This window comes from Vigna unguiculata, chromosome 8, assembly GCF_037176805.1.
Source record: "Vigna unguiculata cultivar grain cowpea cultivar isolate G323 ecotype 2 chromosome 8, ASM3717680v1, whole genome shotgun sequence".
NCBI lineage: Eukaryota > Viridiplantae > Streptophyta > Magnoliopsida > Fabales > Fabaceae > Vigna > Vigna unguiculata.
In genome coordinates this window covers 38,591,472-38,611,992 of record NC_140799.1, presented here as the reverse complement: position 1 = coordinate 38,611,992, position 20,521 = coordinate 38,591,472, and the positions used below count along the sequence as shown (strand labels likewise).

Sequence of the window (20,521 nt, the reverse complement as noted above, 5' to 3'; positions counted from 1 at the left end):
TCCTTTCTTCTTTTGTTTTTGTTTTGTTGTTTCGTCTTCATTAATAATTATACATGAGTTTGATGAATTGTAATATTATATAATATAAATTAATGTATAATCACAATGATTTATATTTTTGTTATTTTGATAATGTTTTAAAAAATATATGATTTTAGTTTACATTTGTATTTTTAAAGTCATATTAAGTTTTATGAGTTTTAAAAAGTCTTACGAACAAAAGTATGATAAGAAGGAGAAAAGAAAACAGAAAATACCACCTTAAAAGAAATTGTCATCTACTCCTATATAATAAACTAAATTATAAGTAACCAAATTTATAAAAGGTAAATGTTATTTGCTCTTTATCTATGTGTTCAAGAAACTTTATAAATGCACATACCACCATGAAGTACTTATTCAATTATTGTTCATTATATATTATTCTCACTTAGAATATCATCTGAATTCTTATTAACGAGAGGGTTAGAGAACTTTTTACAAATGAATGTCTCCTCAGCTTACCTCAATCGGTATTTTATCAGTTCATATCTTGAAAGTTTGATCCTTTCATCTTGAAAGTTTTTCGTTCGTTCCTAGTACGAACATACTCTAAATATAAAATCTGGTAAAATAATAAACAAAGCCTACTTGATTCAATTAAATTAAGATTCCAAATAAAATACGTCTTAATTAAAATGTAAGTAATAGACAACTTTGTCGCATGATAGAGTATGATTAATTGATTTGTATTGGAATACACTTGTGATTATGTGCTAGATAATAGAGTTTGTGTATAAAAAACTAATATAAAGCACATCCTTAGTAATAAAAGATAAAACACGGTTCCAACTCGTTTGTAAGTAGAGATGACAAATAAACCCGTCCTTATGGGTATTGTCCGAACCTGTCCCCGTTTTGACGGAGAATCCCTGCATTGACTAGGTATGGGTATGGGTATGGGTATGGAGAATCTCCGACTTTTTCAGTTGAGTATGGGGATGTACATATACCCGCCATAATACCCGTTCCCGCCATATCTCTCTTCTTGTTTAAATTATTAAAATATTCACAATTAATCAAGTAACCCATATATATATATATATATATATATATATATATATATATATATATATATATATATATTTATATTTTTTATTTCTTTTAATTATTTGGTTTGTCATGAAACTCATTCTCATCTCCAATATATTTTTTATCTTATCATAACCTTTATGTAATTATGTTAAAATAATGTATGTTAATTAAAAAAAAAATTATGCCTCACATTTGAATATTTCTATTATTTTTTAATATTTTTATTTATTATAAATTTTCCTTTCACATGAGAATGTTTATACTCCCAATTTAAGGTAATATAAAAAAAAAATTCTTTGCTTATTATTATTATTAATTTTTGTTTAATTTGAAGAACTTTTTTGTTTCATTAAAATAATTTTAGTTATTTTTCAACCATTGAGTATATATGTTGATATTTGAAAAGTTTTCTTAGTTCTCTAAGATATTTTTCGTCTTATCATACCTTAATTATACATTTGATTTCCTTTGTGTGATTTTTTTTTATAGTCTCTTAAATTATTTCTAAAACACACATTTATTAGTTCTTTAATATTTTTATTGATTGTTTTTATTTTCATCATGTAGAATAATATTTCGATATATTCTATCTAATTATTTTTTATTTTATAACTCATTATTAATCATACTGTAATTTTTTCACTTTAAATTATGTTTGAAGTGGTTAAAATTTTATATATATATATATATATATATATAATGATATTTAAAAATGGTATATGATAATTCACTACAAGAAAAACATGAAATGGTGACTGATTTAGTCAGTAACCCATATCAGTCACTATTTTTCGTGATTGGTTGTAGTAGTTGATTTATTGTCTGAATCAATGACTAAATTAGTGACCGATTCAGTGATCGAATCGATACTTAATTTAGTGACCAATTTAATTACTAATTTATTTGTAATTTAATGACAAATTTTTTGGTCACTAATGATATTTTTATTTAATTTTAACCACTTCAAACATAATTTAATAATTAGTTCTCCAAGGTATTTTTCATCTTATCATACCTTAATTATACATTTGATTTCCTTTGTATGATTTCTTTAAATAGTCTCTCAAATTATTTCTAAAACACACATTTGTTAATTTTTTAATATTTTTATTTATTGTTTATTTTCATCATGTAGAATAATATTTCATCATATTCTATCTAATTATTTGTTATTTTATAACTCATTATTAATCATACTGTAATTTTTTCACTTTAATTGTATAAATAACTTTTATTTACTACAATATAAAAATTTAATGTAATTGCTATGAATATTTTTTTGTCACTATCCAACATATATTGAAGTTCAAAAGATACAAAATCTATGTCAAAATTTTATTATTATGTTTATTATTTGTTCTTTGTGTCATTTTGATCAAGTGATGTATTATAACTTTTATTAGTGTATAAAAAAGAGATTCATTAGAATTTAAAAAATTGAAGTAAACAAACATTTAAAATATATTTTAATTTGAATATTTGTTTTCCTTTTATATTTTTTTGAAATATTTTTTAATTTTATCAACTAAGTTCATCAATGTTGTAGTTTGCAAATTTAATAAATGTTTTGGTTCTGATGAAATTTTATTTGGTATTCTAATATAAAATGTAAACAATTATAATTTATTTCAAAGTATTTGATATGGAAGAAACAATCATCCTCCTAATATTGAATATTTGATAATATTATGTTTTCTTTACCGTAATTTTTTTTCTTTTATAAAAATTAATATTGAAGTAGTTAGAACACGGTACGGGTATGAGTACGAGATTATACCAGTTACCCGGTGGGGATGGAGATGAGACAAAAGTTTGATACCCGTTGAGTTTGGGTATGGGGATGTGGATAAATTTTTTATACGAAAATAGGTATGGGATAACGAAACTCGTTCCCCGCCTCGCCCCGTTCCCATCCCTATTTGTAAGTATCAATTGTTCAAGAAAACAGGACAAATTTGTTCCTAATAAATTGCTGCTTTTGTGATTATTATAGTTTGAACGCGTGAATTTTCCATAATGCATTTCCACAACTGAATAAATCAATGATGGTATTAAAAGATGAAGTTTTTATTCCACACAAACAATTTTCACAAAATAAGAAAAACAAAATAGATACCGATAAAAAATTGAACCCACATAAAACAAAAACTTTATTAAAGTAATTCCTTCTCAAATGATGTGACGTGCTTTTTGTTGTTTGTTGTGATCAATTTCACATCAAATACACAGCTTCAACAAGTCTAGCAAGCCATTGGGGTTTTCCAGCGAAGAGTACACTATAACCCAATATTATTCCAAAGATCATCCCACATGCATAACCCACTACGACAACTTTCCACCCAAATCCTGGTACTTTTTCATCAAGTGCTGAATGCGATAGCCTTTTGTTATCTTCTTTGCATGGTTTTGACAAAGGGATTCCACACAACAATGGATTTTCAGCATAGGAATAATTTTCGAATGTGTTAAATTGTCCACCTGTAGGTATCATTCCCTCAAATTGGTTCCCTGAAAGGTTCAAGACCGCCAGAAAATTCAAATTTGTCAAAGCCATGGGAATCTCACCCTTCAAATGGTTCCATGAGAGGTCCAACCATTCCAAATTGCTTAAATTACCCAGTGACAATGGAATGGTACCAGTAATTCTATTGTGGGAAAGGTTAAGCCCTATGAGAGAATGCAACTCTCCAATGACTTTTGGAACTTCCCCTTCAAACATATTATTTGATAAATCAATGGTTGTGAAAATCGTCAATATCCTCTTGAGCTCAATTTCATTCCCTTTCATCACAATCACTATTGAATCATTATATGAAGTATTATTACCCAAATATTTCAAACCAGTTTGGTTGTCACTCGCATCCATCATTCCTTGAAAGTTATGGATGTATGATGTTGGCAATAGTCCGGTAAAATAGTTATTGGAGATGTCAAAAATCCTCAACTTAGGAAATGGAAGTTTGGTGCCTAAAGAAGTGATGACACCATGAAATTTATTGGACCGTAAACTGAGTACCTGTAAATTTGGCAAAGTTTCTAACCAATACGGAAACGTATCTTCAATGTTATTGTTTCCAAGGTCCAAAACTTCGATTGTTGTACAATGAGTCAAAGATCGCGGTACCGGTCCCTCCAAGTGATTTCCATTCAACTTTATAGTCTCAAATGCTTTTCCTTTGGAAAAGTTAAGAGGTAGGCTTCCGTAAAGGTTGTTCTCTTGCAAATCCAACGCCCGAAGAAAAGGAAATGTTCCCAAACATTGTGGAATAAGTCCTGTCAAATTGTTGTGAGCCAGGTTAAGTATAGACAGGGTGCTTGTGTTGCACATTGCTGAAGGAATTTCCCCACTCAACTCGTTATTTGAGACTAAAAAGATTTGAGTGCCATTAGGTGGAATCGGAAGATCTCCTTGCAATTTGTTGAAACTGAGATCAATGGAACTCATGTTCTTCCAGGAGCGCAAGAGGTTCTCATGAAACCATTTGGGAATGCTTCCTTGAATTCTGTTATGAGAAAGATCTAAAACACGCAGGTTTTGCAGTGGTGCTAAGAATTTTGGGAAACTAGTTACGTTACTTGAAGATAAATATAAGTATTCAAGGTTGGGTAAGATGCAGTCAAAATTATTTTCAAATTTTAGTGAGAGCAAACTATTGTGTGAAAGACCCAACCACCGTAGTGCTTTAAGCCTTGAAAATTGGTGAAAGTCCATGACACCACTCAAGTTCGTTAATGACAAACTCAAATGAGTAAGATTTTGGAGTTGAAACATTGAAGTCGGAAAATTACCTTGCAAATTGTTGTTAGAGAGAGATATATCTTCCAAAGAATTAGCGGAGAATTCACTGATTGATCCTGTGAGCTGATTGTCACTAAGATCCAAGGATAATAAGGAAGGCAAAGAATAACACCCAAGAGGAATTGATCCATTTAACATGTTACCACTCAAATCTAGGTTTGATAGCTTTGAGAATTTGGTGATATGGGTTGGAATGGGGCCAACTAATTTATTATATGATAAATCTAAGTCATACAGTTGTGTAAGATTAAACAATGGTGGTGGAAGAAATCCATGCAAATTGCAACCCCAAAGATATAATGAGTTAAGAGACTTCAAGTGGGCAATGGAATCGGGAATGTATCCAGAGAAAGCAGTAAAAGCGAGATACAAAAATGTTAGTGGAGTAGTCCAGTTGGAGTTTGGAAGTTCAACGCTCAGGTTTTCATTCCCTGCCAGACCTATTTCTCGGAGATTGGGTAAGCGGAGGATGTCGGTGGGGAATTTCCCTTGGATTTGGTTGTCAAGGAGAAAGAGAGAAAGCAAAGAGGATGATAGATTGGTCAACAATGACAAAGACCTCTCTCCCACACAAGACATGTTGATGTGTCGTAAATAAATCTCTCTTAAATTAGTTGCGTTGTGGATGAGTCTGTTCCATGTGTAATCATCAAGTCTAATTTTGGAGGAAAATTGAAGTAACCAGTCGATGGTAGAGATACGAAGATGTAGTAATTTTGACAAGTGAGAGATAGTGGAGGGAACATCACCACTAATATTAAGACAAGATATATATAGATGCGTGAGGTGAACAAGGTCACCAATTGCAGAGTGTATTGGAGATCCATAAAAATCATTAAAATCAAGGTTCAGTTGTTGAAGGTGCCTTAGCTTAAAAATAGAACTATTGGAACCCAGTAGCTCACCTCTAAGAAGACTGCACGAAAGGTCGAGCCCTATCACGTGACCTGACCTGGGGTCGCACGTGACTCCATCCCACCCACAACAATCTGTTAGGTTGTTCCAATATTTCGTTTTTGAAGAATAGGAAGAACAAGTATCAGGATCAAAAGGAGAAGAGACGACAACAACTGAGTCTTTAAATTGTAACAAGGCAGATTTATCATGAGGGTTGCACATCAAACAATTATAAGAAGGAACCAAACAATGGAAGATAAAAAAGTATGACAGCAAAACCCAACCCATTATGGAATTTGTATGCAAGCAATCCCCAAAGTTTAATCTATATATAACAAGCTCGGCTATTTTAAATTTACAAAAAAATTAATAATACTTAATTTAATTTGTATTACTGAAAGCAATTAGAGATTGAAAGCAGTATGTTTGAAATTTCCAAGTCCTACCACCATCAAAACTACTAAAGACTTTCTAATACAAAATGACAACTAACAACTGCAATTATTTAATCTTATCTTCATCAGCATGATTACAAGTTTGGTAAAATTTATAGGTACTTGTCTACTACGCATCAGTGCACTACATGTTTTCTTGGGATCTTTGGTATATTCAAAGGTAGCATGATGTTAATCATCAGATGTTAGTTCCTTTATTAATTTGATACTTAATGTTAAACTATGTAATATATGAAATTGCTTAAAAAATTATTTTGTAATAATTTAATTTAACAATGTATAATTTTATGTTTTTAAAATTTTATATTTATGTAAGTCAGCACAATTAATAATCAATTAAAAATGAACATATAAAAAATGTATACTAAATTTGCCCGTTTCAAGGTTTTGCTTGCTGATCTAAAAGATTAAAACAAACAAATAAACAATGTACTAGTGCCAAATCAAACACATAGGATTTTGGTTCTTTGTAACCAAAAGGAAAAGAAAACCACTAAAGTATTATTCTTTTGTTCTAATTTTGTCGTCATAATATTTATTAATAAAATCTAATGATAGCTATGATGTGGCAATAATTTCATGATTAAGTAACTCTCAAGTGCATTTCCCGTTATCTTCCCATCACATATGTCACTTAAACTTTTACCTTGAATTGGTTTGTTCAACGTTCAACCTTAAATAGTGATGAAAGCACATCCATCTCGGAACTGTTAAACGTTCAATATTTACATCTTTGTGGGTTTAAGTTGGAACATCAAGTGAAGTATACTTGTATTTTTTTCCTTGGAAATTTCGAGAATGCCAAGAGGAATAACTCTTCTCTTCTTTCACATTAATTAAATTATTTGAGTCATAGTAAACCTTTTTCTATATTTTCCTTTATTTTTAAGATAATTATTACTAAGATTTTTGTTAATAAGTTATTTACGAAATATTTCATAGATAAATCGTCTACGAAATATTTTGTAAATAACTTGAATGTATTTTTTTTACAAATATTATGCCTTAATTTTATAAATAAAGTTTGTAGGTAAATAAAGTTGTTTATGAGCTTATTACTTATCTTTTGTGGGTAAGGTTATTCGTAAATAACATTACTTATTAAAATTATTCATTACCTACAAATTTTGAACATAGATAATAATTATATTTTTTGTAATGATTGTAGTTGTATTATCAAGTTTTTCTAGTTTCATAAAATTATCTAAACACAAATGGGTTGAATTTTAATTTTAAATTGAAAAATGAATTTTAGTAAACTTATGAATTTAGTTTTTATAAGCTATTGATTTAAAATTCTTACATATTAGTTAATTAAAAGTTTCAATACAAATTTTAAATCAGTCTAAATAGTCATTTTATAAATAGTTATTTTTCTTTTCTAGAAAATACAGTAATTTATTATTAAGAACAGAACAGAACATGATTTTTTACTTTAATTATAAACTTATTAAAACATTAAATTATGGATTATAAAAATAATTGATAAAATTTGACTGGACAATATCTGTAGGTGACCAGATCAGTCTACCTAAATTTGGATTTTGAACCCACTTAGAAAATATATAATTAACGGAATGTATCTTAAGAATTAAATAAATCATATATTTATTATAAATATTACAAATTAGGATCCTCTGTTATATAAATAAAAGAATTACAGCGTTCATTTTAACGTGCAAGATAGGAATAAAAATTGATATTTAAACTGCATTTTTGTTGTTAAAATAATTAATTTATTATTTTGTTAAATAAATTAATATATTTCATTAAAAATTAATAATAGAGTCTTAAGAATTAAATAAATAAAAATATTAATTTTATGATGTGGGATGAAAATATAATAAAAGAAAATTGTAAAGAATAAATATAATATCATAATACTACTTAGGGTTAAATATATTTTGAACTTTTTAACTTTTACCAAAATTTAAAATTTTAATTTAATTTAGTTTTTCAATTTTAAAATATGAATTTAATTTTTTTAACTAAATTTTGTTACATTTTATAATAACATTTAAACTTTTTACATTATTTAATATAATTTTTATCCGATGTTATATGAAAAATACATATAATATGTTAAATAAATTTAATAAAATTTAATAAAAAAATTAAATTCACAAATTTTTAAAAATAAAAAATAAAATTGATTCAAAATTTTGAAAAAAATTAAAATTAAAATCAAAAAGTAAAAACATATTTATCACTTTTATGCTTTCATTGTGTATCCGCGTAAGTCTTCCATTGTCAAAAAGTAAGTTATGGTCCTCAGACTTTAAATGTCAGCCTACATTATTTCCAAAAGTTTCTCCCGTGTTTCTCCCACCAAGCAGACTTTGACTGTAATTAGTTGAAAGTTTTTTATGTAATAAACTAGATCTTGACATGTGCATAGGCACGGGGTGGATGTTTTTTTGTTTTTTTTAATTATGTGAAGAAGAGTAATAAATATTTATTATATTTTTCTAAAAAAATGTGTAATTTGATTACGTGTTATTATTATATTTTATTATAAATATAATATTTAAATTTAAAATTATAAGAAATTTAAATTAATTTTTGTGTATATTTTTATAACAATAATAATTTAATATTTATTTAAAATTAATGTAATAAATGTAGTGGATTGTATATTTTGAATTGATCTTAGTAATTATTTATAGTATTTTTTGATTTAGTTTGGTTGATGTAAAAAACAACATTAATCGATGAAATAGTAGTGCGTGTTAAGATATTTGAGTTTTTAATAATATTTTTAATTAGTTATTATTGTGTGGTTAGAATTTTGTTTTCCTTTTTAATTTGTATTAAAAATATTAATGTAACTATTAATTTATTTAAATAAATAATTTAATTATATAATTATATTTAAGTATTATAATTATGTATAATTATGTATAATTATATATTATATTAAAATGGAATGCGTATAGACGAATCGTTTTGTTGTTAAAAAAATATAAGTATATTATACATTACGAATCCTGTTAAATACAAAATGAAGTTGATGTTAAAATTTGTTAACAAAAGCATAGACATCAAATTTAAACCAATATTTAAAATGAATTGGTGATATGAGATTATAAAAATATTTAGTTAAACATAATAATAATAATAAATATTTATTAATATTAATCATATTAATACTAATAATAATAATATATTATTAATTACATATAATAAAAAAATAATTTTATATGATTAAAGTGTTTAAGTAAGTATAATTATTTATAAATATTTGTTATGATATTATTAGTTTTAGTATAAATAATAAAATCTGATTACATTAATTTTTATTATTATATGTTATGAATTGGTTCATTTATTTTTATATTGAAATCTTCAAATTTCTGTTATTGTTCGTATGTAATATTATATTTAAATCTTTTATAGGTGTTTTTTCCTAAATTTCTTTAAAGAAACTAATGTTATTATTATTATATTTTAAAAAAAATTATTTAAATAATTATATTTAAGTGTCATAATTATCTACAATTATATATAATATTTAAATAATGAATTTGATAACATAAAAAATTAAATAATTAAATACATTATTTTTATAATAGATTAGCTAAAAATTGGAACAAAACTAAAACCTTGTACGTAACTTTTATAACTGGTAAAGCAATCCATTAAATAAAAAAGCAAATGACTTAAAACCCTTCTATTTGGACAGTTGTCAAAAAATTAAGTATAGATATTTGGATAATATCTCTACCAGTTTGAGTTCTTATATTTATAGTAGATATAGTAGAAGACAAAATTGCCATTAAAGATGCACCTCTTCAAAACTAAAGCTGGGGTACATTAGTAAAGCAGCAATACCACCAATACAATGACAAAAAGACCATGACTGAGTACAACTGTTCAAATAAAATAATGGGTATAAACGGAACAATAAAAATGGAAATGACTTAAAATTCATCTATTTGAACAGTTGTCAAAAAATTAAGTATGGGTATTTGGGTAATATCCCTACCAGTTTGAGTTCTTATATTTATAGTAGATAGTTGATATTGGAATATTTATTTTTAGTATAATGAAGAAAATTACTATTTTGGTAAGAAAATTTCAATTTTAATTTGGTTGGTTTTATTTAAATTTTTTTAAAAATTAAAATAAGTAAATAAATATTTTTTAATAATTATTATCCTGATTATTCAATCAAAAAACAATATTAATATAAAATTAATATTGGAGAAACTATTTAAGATTTTAAATTTAGATAATAAAAATTAAGATTCTTTCAAATGATGAATATTTCCTTTTAATGAACACATACACATGTAATAATAATTACTAAATATTAAATACCGTGTTTAATTACTTTAATTATGAAAATTTAGTGAATTATAACTTTAATATTAAAATTAACTTTTTATTATACTAAAAAAATTAATATTTATCATATTGAACTAATTATTATTTTTTTATATGATATGTCACTCGTATTAGGGAAAAATTACATTTTTAAATTTTTAATTCATGTTTGTGAAGGCTTGGGAATATTGAAGTTGGAATTGGATTGATGGAAATGCTCAAGTCGGTACAGCGTAGTTTTTTCCGTTTTTTCTTTTGTTATTTTCTTCCATTTTATGGAATTTGAATATATTAATTTGATAGTCTTTTTTCAAACTACTTTTTGCATGTAAATCTAAAATTTTCATTAGAGCCTAAAAGTGTTGATCAAAATAAATATTATCAGTTTTTTTATCACAAAAGAATGTAAATCTCTTGAGGTAAAAAAGTTAAAATTTTGAAAAAGTTAAATTCTACCTATAATAGTTGGTTGTTAAGTTGTTGGCGATCAATGATGATTAGATTTTTCAACGCCAAATCAGTTAAAGTACGATACTACATGTACAAAAGTTTGTGAGAATGAAAATTTACTCAATATTCGTTATAAAATTAATTTGTATTTATAAATTTTGTAGACTTGGACCAAATTTAAAGAATATTCTCAATAAATAAAATAAACAAATTAATTATTTAATATTTATTATTTGATAAATTATTATCATATATGTCAATGAATATTTAAGTTAAATGGTTATAAATTATTTGATTTATATTTATATATCATTAATATGTATATTTAACATGTCTCAGCAATACATGAGCCTCAAGCTCGAGATTTACATACGAATTGCATGCGAATTGATGAATGAACGAATTTTAGTGTTTTAGCCCGAATAATTGAAAGTGTAATGCCTTGATATTGTGAAGGATATATTAAGAAAACATTATTACCTTGAAGTGACAGTTTTAAGAGACTGAAAGTAGATGAATAAGATCAAATGAATGGTCAATTAGATTATATATATTATGCCAAATTGGTGCTTCTAAAGAGAACTAAAATATAAATTAATTTACTGTTATCCATGAGTATGAAGAGATATTATTGTGAAGTCATCTTAATTTTACTAGACCCGTTGAATCAAAGTTTGTCCTATCATAATACAACTTTATTACATTATGAAACAAATAAAAAAACATAATTATTATATTTCTATATAATGAACAAAAATACATAAAATATGTAGCAAAACTATTAATGTATAGCATAATAGAAACGCAGAACTAATCTAAACTAGTTCATTCCTCAGCAATTTACAAGGTTTATACCTTTTGTTTTTATCATTCTTACATTCAACAAAGCTTCAACAAGTGTGGCAAGCCACTGAGGTTTTCCAGTGAAGAATAAATGACAACCCAAGATGACTCCCAAAAGCACCCCACATGCATATCCCACTGTCACAGTTTTCCACCCAAATCCTGATTCTTCATGATCAACTGTTGAAATTGGTGACCATTTTTTATCCTCATTGCATGGTTTTGACAAAGGTATTCCACACAACATTGGGTTTCCAGCATAAGAATCATTCTCAAATGTGTTAAATTGTCCACCTCTAGGTATCACTCCCTCAAACTGGTTCTGTGAAAGGTTCAACGCCGCAAGAAAATTCAAACTACTCAAGGCCATTGGAATCTCACCCTTCAACTGGTTCCAGGAGAGATCCAACCATTCCAAATTTCTCAAACTACTCAAAGACTGTGGGATGGTACCAGTGATTCCATTGTGGGAAAGGTTAAGCCCTCTAAGGGAAATCAATTCTCCAATGAGTTTTGGAATTTCTCCTTCGAACATGTTGTCTGATAAATCAATAGTTGTGAAAGTAGTTAATATCCTCTCCAGCTCCATGTATCGACCTTTCATTACGACCACTATGGAATCATTGTATAATCCATGAGTATCCATATACAGCGAACCACCTTTTTTGTTGTCACTCACGTTCTTCATTCCTTGAAAGTTCTTGAAGTATGATGCTGGCAAAGGGCCACTGAAGTTGTTATCAGAGACATCAAATATTTTCAACATGGGAAATGGATGCTCAGTACCCAAACATGTGATGACACCATGAAATTTATTTGACCGTAGACTAAGTACTTGTAACTCTTGGAGAGTTTCCAACCAATGGGGAAATGTATCCTCAATGTCATTGTTTCCAAGGTCCAAAACTTGGAGCCTTGTGCAGCGAGCCAAAGACTGTGGTAATGGTCCTTTGAGCTTGTTTCCATTCAACTTTATTGTCTCAAACGCATTTTCCTCAAGAAAGTTCTGTGGTATGTTTCCGTAAAGGTTGTTCATTTGCAAATCTAACACTTCAAGAGAAGGGAATGTTCCCAGGCATTGTGGAATGTCACCTGATTAGTTGTTATGAGCCAAGTTGAGTATACGGAGAGAGCTTGCCTTGCAAATTTTTGAAGAAATGTCACCACTTAGCTCATTATTTGAGATTAGAAAATCTTCTGTGCCACTGGGTGGAATTGGAAGATCTCCCTGCAGCTTGTTAAAACTCAGATCAATAGTTTCAATGTTCTTCCAGTGCAAGAGCTGCTCAAGAAATCCTTGGGGAATGCTTCCATGAATTTTGTTATTAGACAGATCCAATTCTTCCATATTTTGTAGATTTGCTAAGAATTTTGGAAAAGTACTTATGTTACACGAGGATAAATATAATAATCGAAGGTTGGGTAAGATATCAGCACTGTTATCGAAGTTGATGGAGATAAAAGCATTGTGAGAAAGATCAAGCAAAATTAGATTTTTTAACTTTGAAAATTGGTGAGAGTCCACAAGAGCTGTCAAGTTGTTTGATGACAAACGCAAGTCAACAAGATTTTCCAATTCAAATATTGAATTTGGAAAATCACCTTGCAGATTGTTATTAGAGAGATACAAATACTCTAAAGAATAGGTTGAGAATTCACCAACTGAGCCCGTGAACTGGTTGTCATTGAGATACAACCGTGATAAGGAGGGTAGAGAATAACACCAACTTGGAATTGTCCCATTTAACTTGTTACCAGCTAATCCTAGAGTGCGTAATTTTGGAAATTGAGTGATTGTAGATGGAATCATGCCAACTAACCCGTTACCTGATAACTCTAAAAGAGAAAGTTGAGTTAGATGAAACAATGATGAGGGAATCAATCCATCAAATTTGCAACCACCAAGATTGATATAGTTAAAAGACTTGGATTGGCCTATGGAGTTAGGAATTTCTCCTGAGAAAGAAGTGTCAGAGAGATCCAAGTACCTCATCAGAGTGCTCAAGTTAGATTTTGGAAGTTCACCTCTTAGCCCTTCATTGGATGAAAGATCTATCTTTTGAAGATTTGGTAAACAAAGTATTCCACTTGGGAATTTCCCTTGTAAGTTGGTGCTTGAGAGACTAAGAGAGATCAAAGTGGAAGATAGATTGGTTAGCAATGACAAAGAGTTCTGTCTTATAGAAGACATGTCTATGCCATCTAAATGAATCTCTCTTAACTTAGTTGCATTGGTAATGAGTTTGTTCCAAGTGTATGCATCAATTCTGATAGACAAGTACATGGGCATAGGATCATCAACTGATCCCCAGTTGTTACTGAGATCAAGTGATACTAACTTTGACAAGTGAGAGATTGTGGAGGGAACATCACCTTTAATTACGGTGTATGATAAATTTAGATGCACTAGATTCACAAGATCACCGATTCCAGAAGATAATGAAGACCCAGAAAAATCATTGTAGGCTAGGTTGAGTTGTTGAAGATGCTTTAAGCTAAAGATGGTGCTATTGGGATGAATTTGACCTTGAAGATGACTGCAGCTAAGGTCAAGACCAATCACGTGACCAGACTTGTCGCACGTGATTCCATTCCACTGACAACAATATGTTCCATTTGTCCAAGATTCTGTCTTGGAGGAAGAAGAGGAACAAACATCAAGCCATGAATAATAATGTGAAGTGTTGACATTAATTGAGTTTTTGAATTGTAACAAAGAAGATTTATCATGATGGTTACATAAAGAAGTGTAAGAAGGAAAATTGAGAAGCAGCAAATGGAATATAACATATGCCAATTGAAAGCACCCCATGTAAGAGAAGAACTTTCTGCACAATAGTTTTCCTCTTTATTTTCTTCTCTTCCAAGTAAAAGACTTTGAATGCACCCAATTGACAAACTTCAGGTTATAAACTAGGTGAGATTGCTTTGATTATTATGAATACATATATAGTGTATATTTTACTTAAATATTTCTATGCTTTGTATTTATCAGATTTATTATTGTCTCTATGTTTGTACTTTATGATGTAAGACAGACAGAACAAGCCATTGCACTGCTGCAAGCAAAATTTAAATAATTTATGGAAATAATTAATAATTTTATTGAAAGTAACTATATTGTTATTTTTGTTAATAACTTTTATCTCATTTGTAAACTCAAAGATAAGTAATGTGAAATTAATTATTAAAAAATGAGAAAGAAAACGGACAAATACATAAAAACAACGGCAAAAGGTTGAATACTTTTCATTCACATTAACTTACATCTAAATACATAGAGACAAGAAAACATATATAAAGAGCGAAAGTAAATAAAATATTTAGATATTACTTTTCCTTTTAATCTCTATCTTTTTTCTTCTTCTTTTTTTTAAATTTTATATTTATTTGGATTAAAGGGAGAGTGAAAAATTAAAGGAAAATAAAGAGATTTGGAAGGTGAAATACGAATAATGTATACTGCATAAATTTATGCTCACATTTTAAATTGTCTATATTATGACAGAATAAGTATCTCATACTTTCACGGAAATAAGTTTACTGCCAATTATAGTTATCCACTCTCATTGCATTCTTCTGTTTTTCCTTTTCACTTTTATTTTTCAAGTTTAAATTAAAAAAAAAAAAAACTTTGTTTTAGCATTATTAAATATCAAGTAAACATGTGTATTAGAATAACATTCCTAGATTAGTACTTTTGAGATATGATTTCTTAAAATGCAAATTCACTATCATGAGACAAACGTTCTCCAAGACAATAAAGAAGAGACTAATGAACAAGAAAAACTGAGATTTTATGATTCTTCCTCACCTGAGTTGTTTCAAGTCTTTCACCTTTATAAGGCAATCAAGGACTACTACTATCCAAGAACCCACAACAGTTTACACTAGTAATTGCAACTTAGAAGAGGTTTCTTTAACCAAATATTTATAAAAGAATTGTAATTTTTCCTCTGCACAAACAATGGTAATGTAAAACATACAGCATCTCAAACAATTTCCTCAAAGAAAGAGAAGTGATTCACTATCATAATTTCCTACATAATGAATAACAAGAACAGAGACAGTAAAATATATCCACAGCCGGTTGCCCATTGTAGAACATAGAGATGTTTCTGCTCTGCCATCTACCAGTCTTGTTCTTTAATTTCCTTCTGTTTCTTTTGATTTCTATTTATTACCTAGATGCAATCCTTCACAAGTTGCTGTTATGATGAAATATCAGAATTAGCCTTTTTGGTGAACAGCAATTTGGTGAATGTCCATGTCCTTCAACATCACGGAACGCCCACAAGAATCACAGGGCGCAGTCCTGGAACCACAAACACTCTCATGCTCTGACAAACCTCTTAATCTGTCACGGACATCCATGGCAGAATTCCCAGCTTGAACCATATCACCACAAAACCGGCATGTAATAAGACGCAGGGGGCAAACCGAAGCTTGATGCTCCACCTAGTACAAGGAAAACTTAGTCATTTTTTATACAAATTGACAACAAAAGACAAAATTCAGGATCCCTGCACTCCTTATGATTAGGAAATTAAGAAGAGACACATTTCAAGAATTCATGTCTCTTAATCATTTCCAATTTCTCAAAAGGGAATGCCGAACATGCTCGTTTGAAATACATCCATCTCCTAAAACCTCTCCAAATGTTGGAAAAACAAGTATAATTCCATACTTCAAAGATTAATTCTACAAATTAAACTCACCTATCTCAGGAAGATATAAATTTGGATAGGCATAATAGTATCGACATAATAGCATCAACACATGACACGGTAAATAATGAATCGCAGATATAGAGACAAAAAGAAGAATTAGAACATTGAAAAGAGAAAGAACGAGAGATGTGCAGCTTACCATTTGCTCTTTCTCGAGGGTTATTCCACACGGGCAGTGAAGTGGCTCATGAAAAACTTTCATGTGCTTTTCTAATTCTACCTGCTGGAATGCCTGACCACATCTGTCACAGTGAACGTGGTTATTGAACTCTTCAATCCTAAGAACAACTCCACAGCCTGCACGCTGACATACAACAATGTGCCTCCTACAGTAGGCTTCATGCAGTGCAATAGTCCTAGTGGGTATATAATGCTTGCAGTTCCTACATTGTTCAGTATCCATTTCCATAGATGACACAGAAGATGATGCTTGCTGACCAACTTTTTGGTTGAAGTTATCCTGGACCACTACTGATATTTTATAGTTAGTCACTCCCTTGAAGCCATAGATACCAATGCTGTAAGTTCCCACACCCAAGCTTTCATCTCTAGAGCTAAGAATCAAAGTCTTTGAGCCAATATCATGAGATGACCATTCATGCTGGTGTCGTGTAGGGAATATGAGAGGATGTTTAGAGATAAAAAGATCAGTGTCCCCCCCACCAGTCTCTGATTCTAGTTTTACCTCAATACAAGAATTCCCAGAAGATAGTTTCTCCCATATGACATTATTGTCTATGGAAAATTTATAATACACAAACTTTCCTTCTTCTACTGTTCCAAACTGTGACATTCCAAATGAAAGTGGCATTAAAACATGTTCATCTGTCTTTTCTGAAGATGTATCAGGATCAACTATGTCAACTTCAATATCAGTTTCTAAAACAGATACACTTGAAGAAGGTTTTAACTCCAGGACCCTTAATTTGTATGCAAGTTCTCCATAGTTTACAGTTAGAATGTCACCTTGAGAAAGGGTAGCATGCTGCCGAAGAGATGTTTCAAGGATAGCCTTATGATTTGGCAAGTCAGAAAATCCTACTCTTTCAGGTTGAAGTTTTGCATATGTCCCTTTTGGAAGCCAAACATAGCGGATTTCAACTAATGGAGACTCCTGTGTGCCTTCAGAAAATAAATTATTCCAAACATGAGGAGGAAGACCCACTGAACCTTCATCAGCAGTGAATTCTAAAACTCCTGAATGGGTGGTCCCTTGTTTCTCTTTATCAATATCTTGGATGCTTGAAGAACTTTCCTTGTGAACTAATGACAATTGAAAGTATAAGGGTCCCTTATCAAAAGCGCCCTGATCAGACAGTTCGGTGAAGCAAGAAGGGGGAAGCTTGATCTTATCTCCACCACCTTGATAGGGTACAGCCTCTAGTAGTCTATAAAACACTATTCCTCTGCCAGCAAGTAGGTTTTCTTGCATCTGTTGGTCAGCCTGAATTGAGAAGGGAATCACTTAGTATTTCACACTAACAATGTAGACATAAAGGAAGTATTTGCAGCCACAATTTTGTGCTGGAAGGTAAGGTAAACATTTGTATACGTATATTAGCAAGATTATTTTCACTAGTTGAGCCCCTCAAAAGCTTACTGCTTAAAGGGCCATGTTAGAGATTAAACTCTTCTAGGCCACCAGCTTACAGCTCAAGCTTTGGTGTGAACGGTTGTTCGACGCCAACTAGCTCTTCTTAATATACCACTTTTGAAGGTTTGACAACCACACCACCATAACACATCACAAAACAATATGGACTACTATGAATACTCCACTCAATTTGAACTTTCCAATGAACATAATTGTTGAATCACATATTTGTCATTTTTGTACAAGTATAAAGAAAGCGTTTTGACAGCCATATACCAGCCATATACCGTAAAGGTAGAAAACAGGGAGCATAAAATCAATGTTAAATCAAAAGTGGAAATTTGACTATCCTCGTCCTTATACTACAAGGATTAATTTATGGAGTGAGATAATCAACCTAGGGCATGATCTGACAAATGACAAGGCCTGATCCTAGCAAAAGGTAGACATAATGTACTGAACAGCCCAAAACAAGAAAGAAAAATGCAAAATCTGGAGATGGCAAAAGGGGTGAAAATTTCACATGTCAGATTTTCCAACCCTACCTACGTTTGCTTCAAAGTTAATATCTCTACAGAACAATCTACAGTATTACAGCTCTAGTTTTCAACAATTTAACACAGAAATCAATCTGAAGGACCCAATAACAATATTACCCTTTAAAAAAGAACATATTGAAGAAGAAGGAAAGGGTTTGATAGTAATGAAAGGGGTGTGGATACCTTTAGTTGCGCTTGTACCGCATCAATACGACGAGATCTTTGAACTGCTTCGAGGGCTTCCTTTTGCTTCTGAGCCTCTTCTTTGGCCTTTTTTTCCTTCAGCACTTTCAACCTCGCTCTTTCCTTCCTCTCCCTCTGTTCTTTCTCTAGCTTTTCTCTTGCTCTTCTCAGTTCAAAATCCATATCTCTCTATGTGATGTGTTGATGCTGCTGATTAAGGAAAGGATGGAGTTCCAATTTGTGGATGAATCGTATCGAATCAAGAAGTGAATTTTGAATAAACCATTGTTGTTGGTTTTCCCTTCTTTTATTGTTGTTGGTCGGTGTGCTTCCTAGATGAATTTAATTTAATGTTTTGATATTTAGTTGTTTGGTTCTAGAAAAGTCTGGGCCTTTCTTTTGCAGATCGACTAAACCCGTCTTTCATGTGTTGGAACGTGTAATGTAAATATTGGATTTTGTTTTCTTTCTTTCGTCATCGCACACGTAAATTCCATGGCCTTGTGTTTGATATAAAACAAAGAAATAAATTGGAAATAAATTGAGGTAATTTTTTATAATAAAATTTTAAGATCTGTATATAAAAGATGATTTGTGATTAAAGTTACTTTTTAGGAAATTTATGTGTAACTTAATTCTCATATACTTTTTATGAAATTTTGTTTTTAACGTGTGTGAAAATAATTTTAGATTATATACAAATTTGTTTTACTTATTTTGTCTTACTTATATTCTTATAAATTTTATAAAATTATAGTATACAATTATAGTTTAATATATATTTTTAACATATTAAATAAAATTTGGCATAAAATTAAAAAAGAATAATAACTTATTTAAATTATATCTAACAAGATTAAAAAAATCAAATTATAATTAATGCAATATAATATTGAAACCATACATGTTTGTCTAAAATGAAAATGCAATATAATATATTACATTACATTTAGACTAAATGAAATTCAAGTCAAAAAATAGAATATTGAAGAAATAAAAACAAAATATAAAAAATTAAACATCCACCAGATAAATGAATAAAAGTTTGATTAGGAGAATATGTGCAACACCATTCACAAACTATATATCAACAGAACAATTTGTAAGTGTTATGTGTGTGATATTTCTTAATTGTATCACTTAGGATTAGGGATGGCAACGGGGCGGGGCGGGGACGGGTTTCGTTATCCCATACTCATCCCCGCATAAAAAATTCATCCACATCCCCATACCCAAACCCAACGGGTATCAAATTTTTTTCTCATCCCCATCCCCACCGGGTAACGGGTATAATCTCGTACCCATTCCCGTACCCGTGTTCTAACTACTTCACTATTAATTTTTATAAAAGAAAAAAAATTACGGTAAAGAAAACATAATATTATGAAATATTCAATATTAGGAGGATTTTCTTTGATGCCAAATACCTTAAAATAAATTATAATTGTTTACATTTTATATTAGAATACAAAATAAAATTTCATGTGAACCAAAACATTTATTAAATTTGCAAACTACAACATTGATGAACTTAGTTGATAAAATTAAAAAATATTTCAAAAAAATATAAAAGGAAAACAAATATTCAAATTAAAATATATTTTAAATGTTTGTTTACTTCAATTTTTTAA

The 20,521-nt window shown here is 29.6% G+C and overlaps 4 protein-coding genes across 4 annotated transcripts; all 4 read right to left on the bottom strand.

Moving 5' to 3' along the window:
• Positions 1 to 3,197: 3,197 nt before the first annotated feature.
• Positions 3,198 to 6,082, bottom strand: LOC146884465 (receptor-like protein 7). The gene has a single exon (XM_085665472.1). The coding sequence runs from the start codon at positions 6,056 to 6,058 to the stop codon at positions 3,287 to 3,289; it is 2,772 nt and encodes a 923-aa protein (XP_085521598.1). The 5' UTR covers positions 6,059 to 6,082; the 3' UTR covers positions 3,198 to 3,286.
• Positions 6,083 to 11,779: 5,697 nt separating this feature from the next.
• Positions 11,780 to 14,484, bottom strand: LOC114195148 (receptor-like protein 52). Its single transcript, XM_028085539.2, has one exon. The coding sequence runs from the start codon at positions 12,878 to 12,880 to the stop codon at positions 11,834 to 11,836; it is 1,047 nt and encodes a 348-aa protein (XP_027941340.2). The 5' UTR covers positions 12,881 to 14,484; the 3' UTR covers positions 11,780 to 11,833.
• On the bottom strand, positions 12,941 to 14,656 carry LOC146884464 (receptor-like protein 41). The gene has a single exon (XM_085665717.1). It carries the CDS (start codon positions 14,654 to 14,656, stop codon positions 12,941 to 12,943), a length of 1,716 nt encoding a protein of 571 aa, XP_085521843.1.
• Positions 14,657 to 15,620: 964 nt separating this feature from the next.
• Positions 15,621 to 19,251, bottom strand: LOC114194413 (Ubiquitin fusion degradation UFD1 family protein). The gene is made up of 3 exons (XM_028084607.2): positions 18,891 to 19,251; positions 16,714 to 18,018; positions 15,621 to 16,302 (listed from the first exon to the last, which is right to left on the bottom strand). Exons 1-3 carry the CDS (start codon positions 19,071 to 19,073, stop codon positions 16,075 to 16,077), a joined length of 1,716 nt encoding a protein of 571 aa, XP_027940408.2. The 5' UTR covers positions 19,074 to 19,251; the 3' UTR covers positions 15,621 to 16,074.
• Positions 19,252 to 20,521: the final 1,270 nt, after the last annotated feature.

What these genes read in the sequence shown, in the direction of transcription:
- LOC114195148 (XM_028085539.2), bottom strand. Translation starts at nt 12,880, where the DNA reads ATGAACAACCTTTACGGAAACATACCACAGAACTTTCTTGAGGAAAAT.
- LOC146884465 (XM_085665472.1), bottom strand. Translation starts at nt 6,058, where the DNA reads ATGGGTTGGGTTTTGCTGTCATACTTTTTTATCTTCCATTGTTTGGTT.
- LOC114194413 (XM_028084607.2), bottom strand. Translation starts at nt 19,073, where the DNA reads ATGGATTTTGAACTGAGAAGAGCAAGAGAAAAGCTAGAGAAAGAACAG. An exon ending in CGGTACAAGCGCAACTAAAG is followed by an intron (nt 18,019 to 18,890) that starts GTATCCACACCC and finishes TTCTCAATTCAG; the next exon opens with GCTGACCAACAGATGCAAGA. An exon ending in CCCTCGAGAAAGAGCAAATG is followed by an intron (nt 16,303 to 16,713) that starts GTAAGCTGCACA and finishes TCCTTGTACTAG; the next exon opens with GTGGAGCATCAAGCTTCGGT.
- LOC146884464 (XM_085665717.1), bottom strand. Translation starts at nt 14,656, where the DNA reads ATGGGGTGCTTTCAATTGGCATATGTTATATTCCATTTGCTGCTTCTC.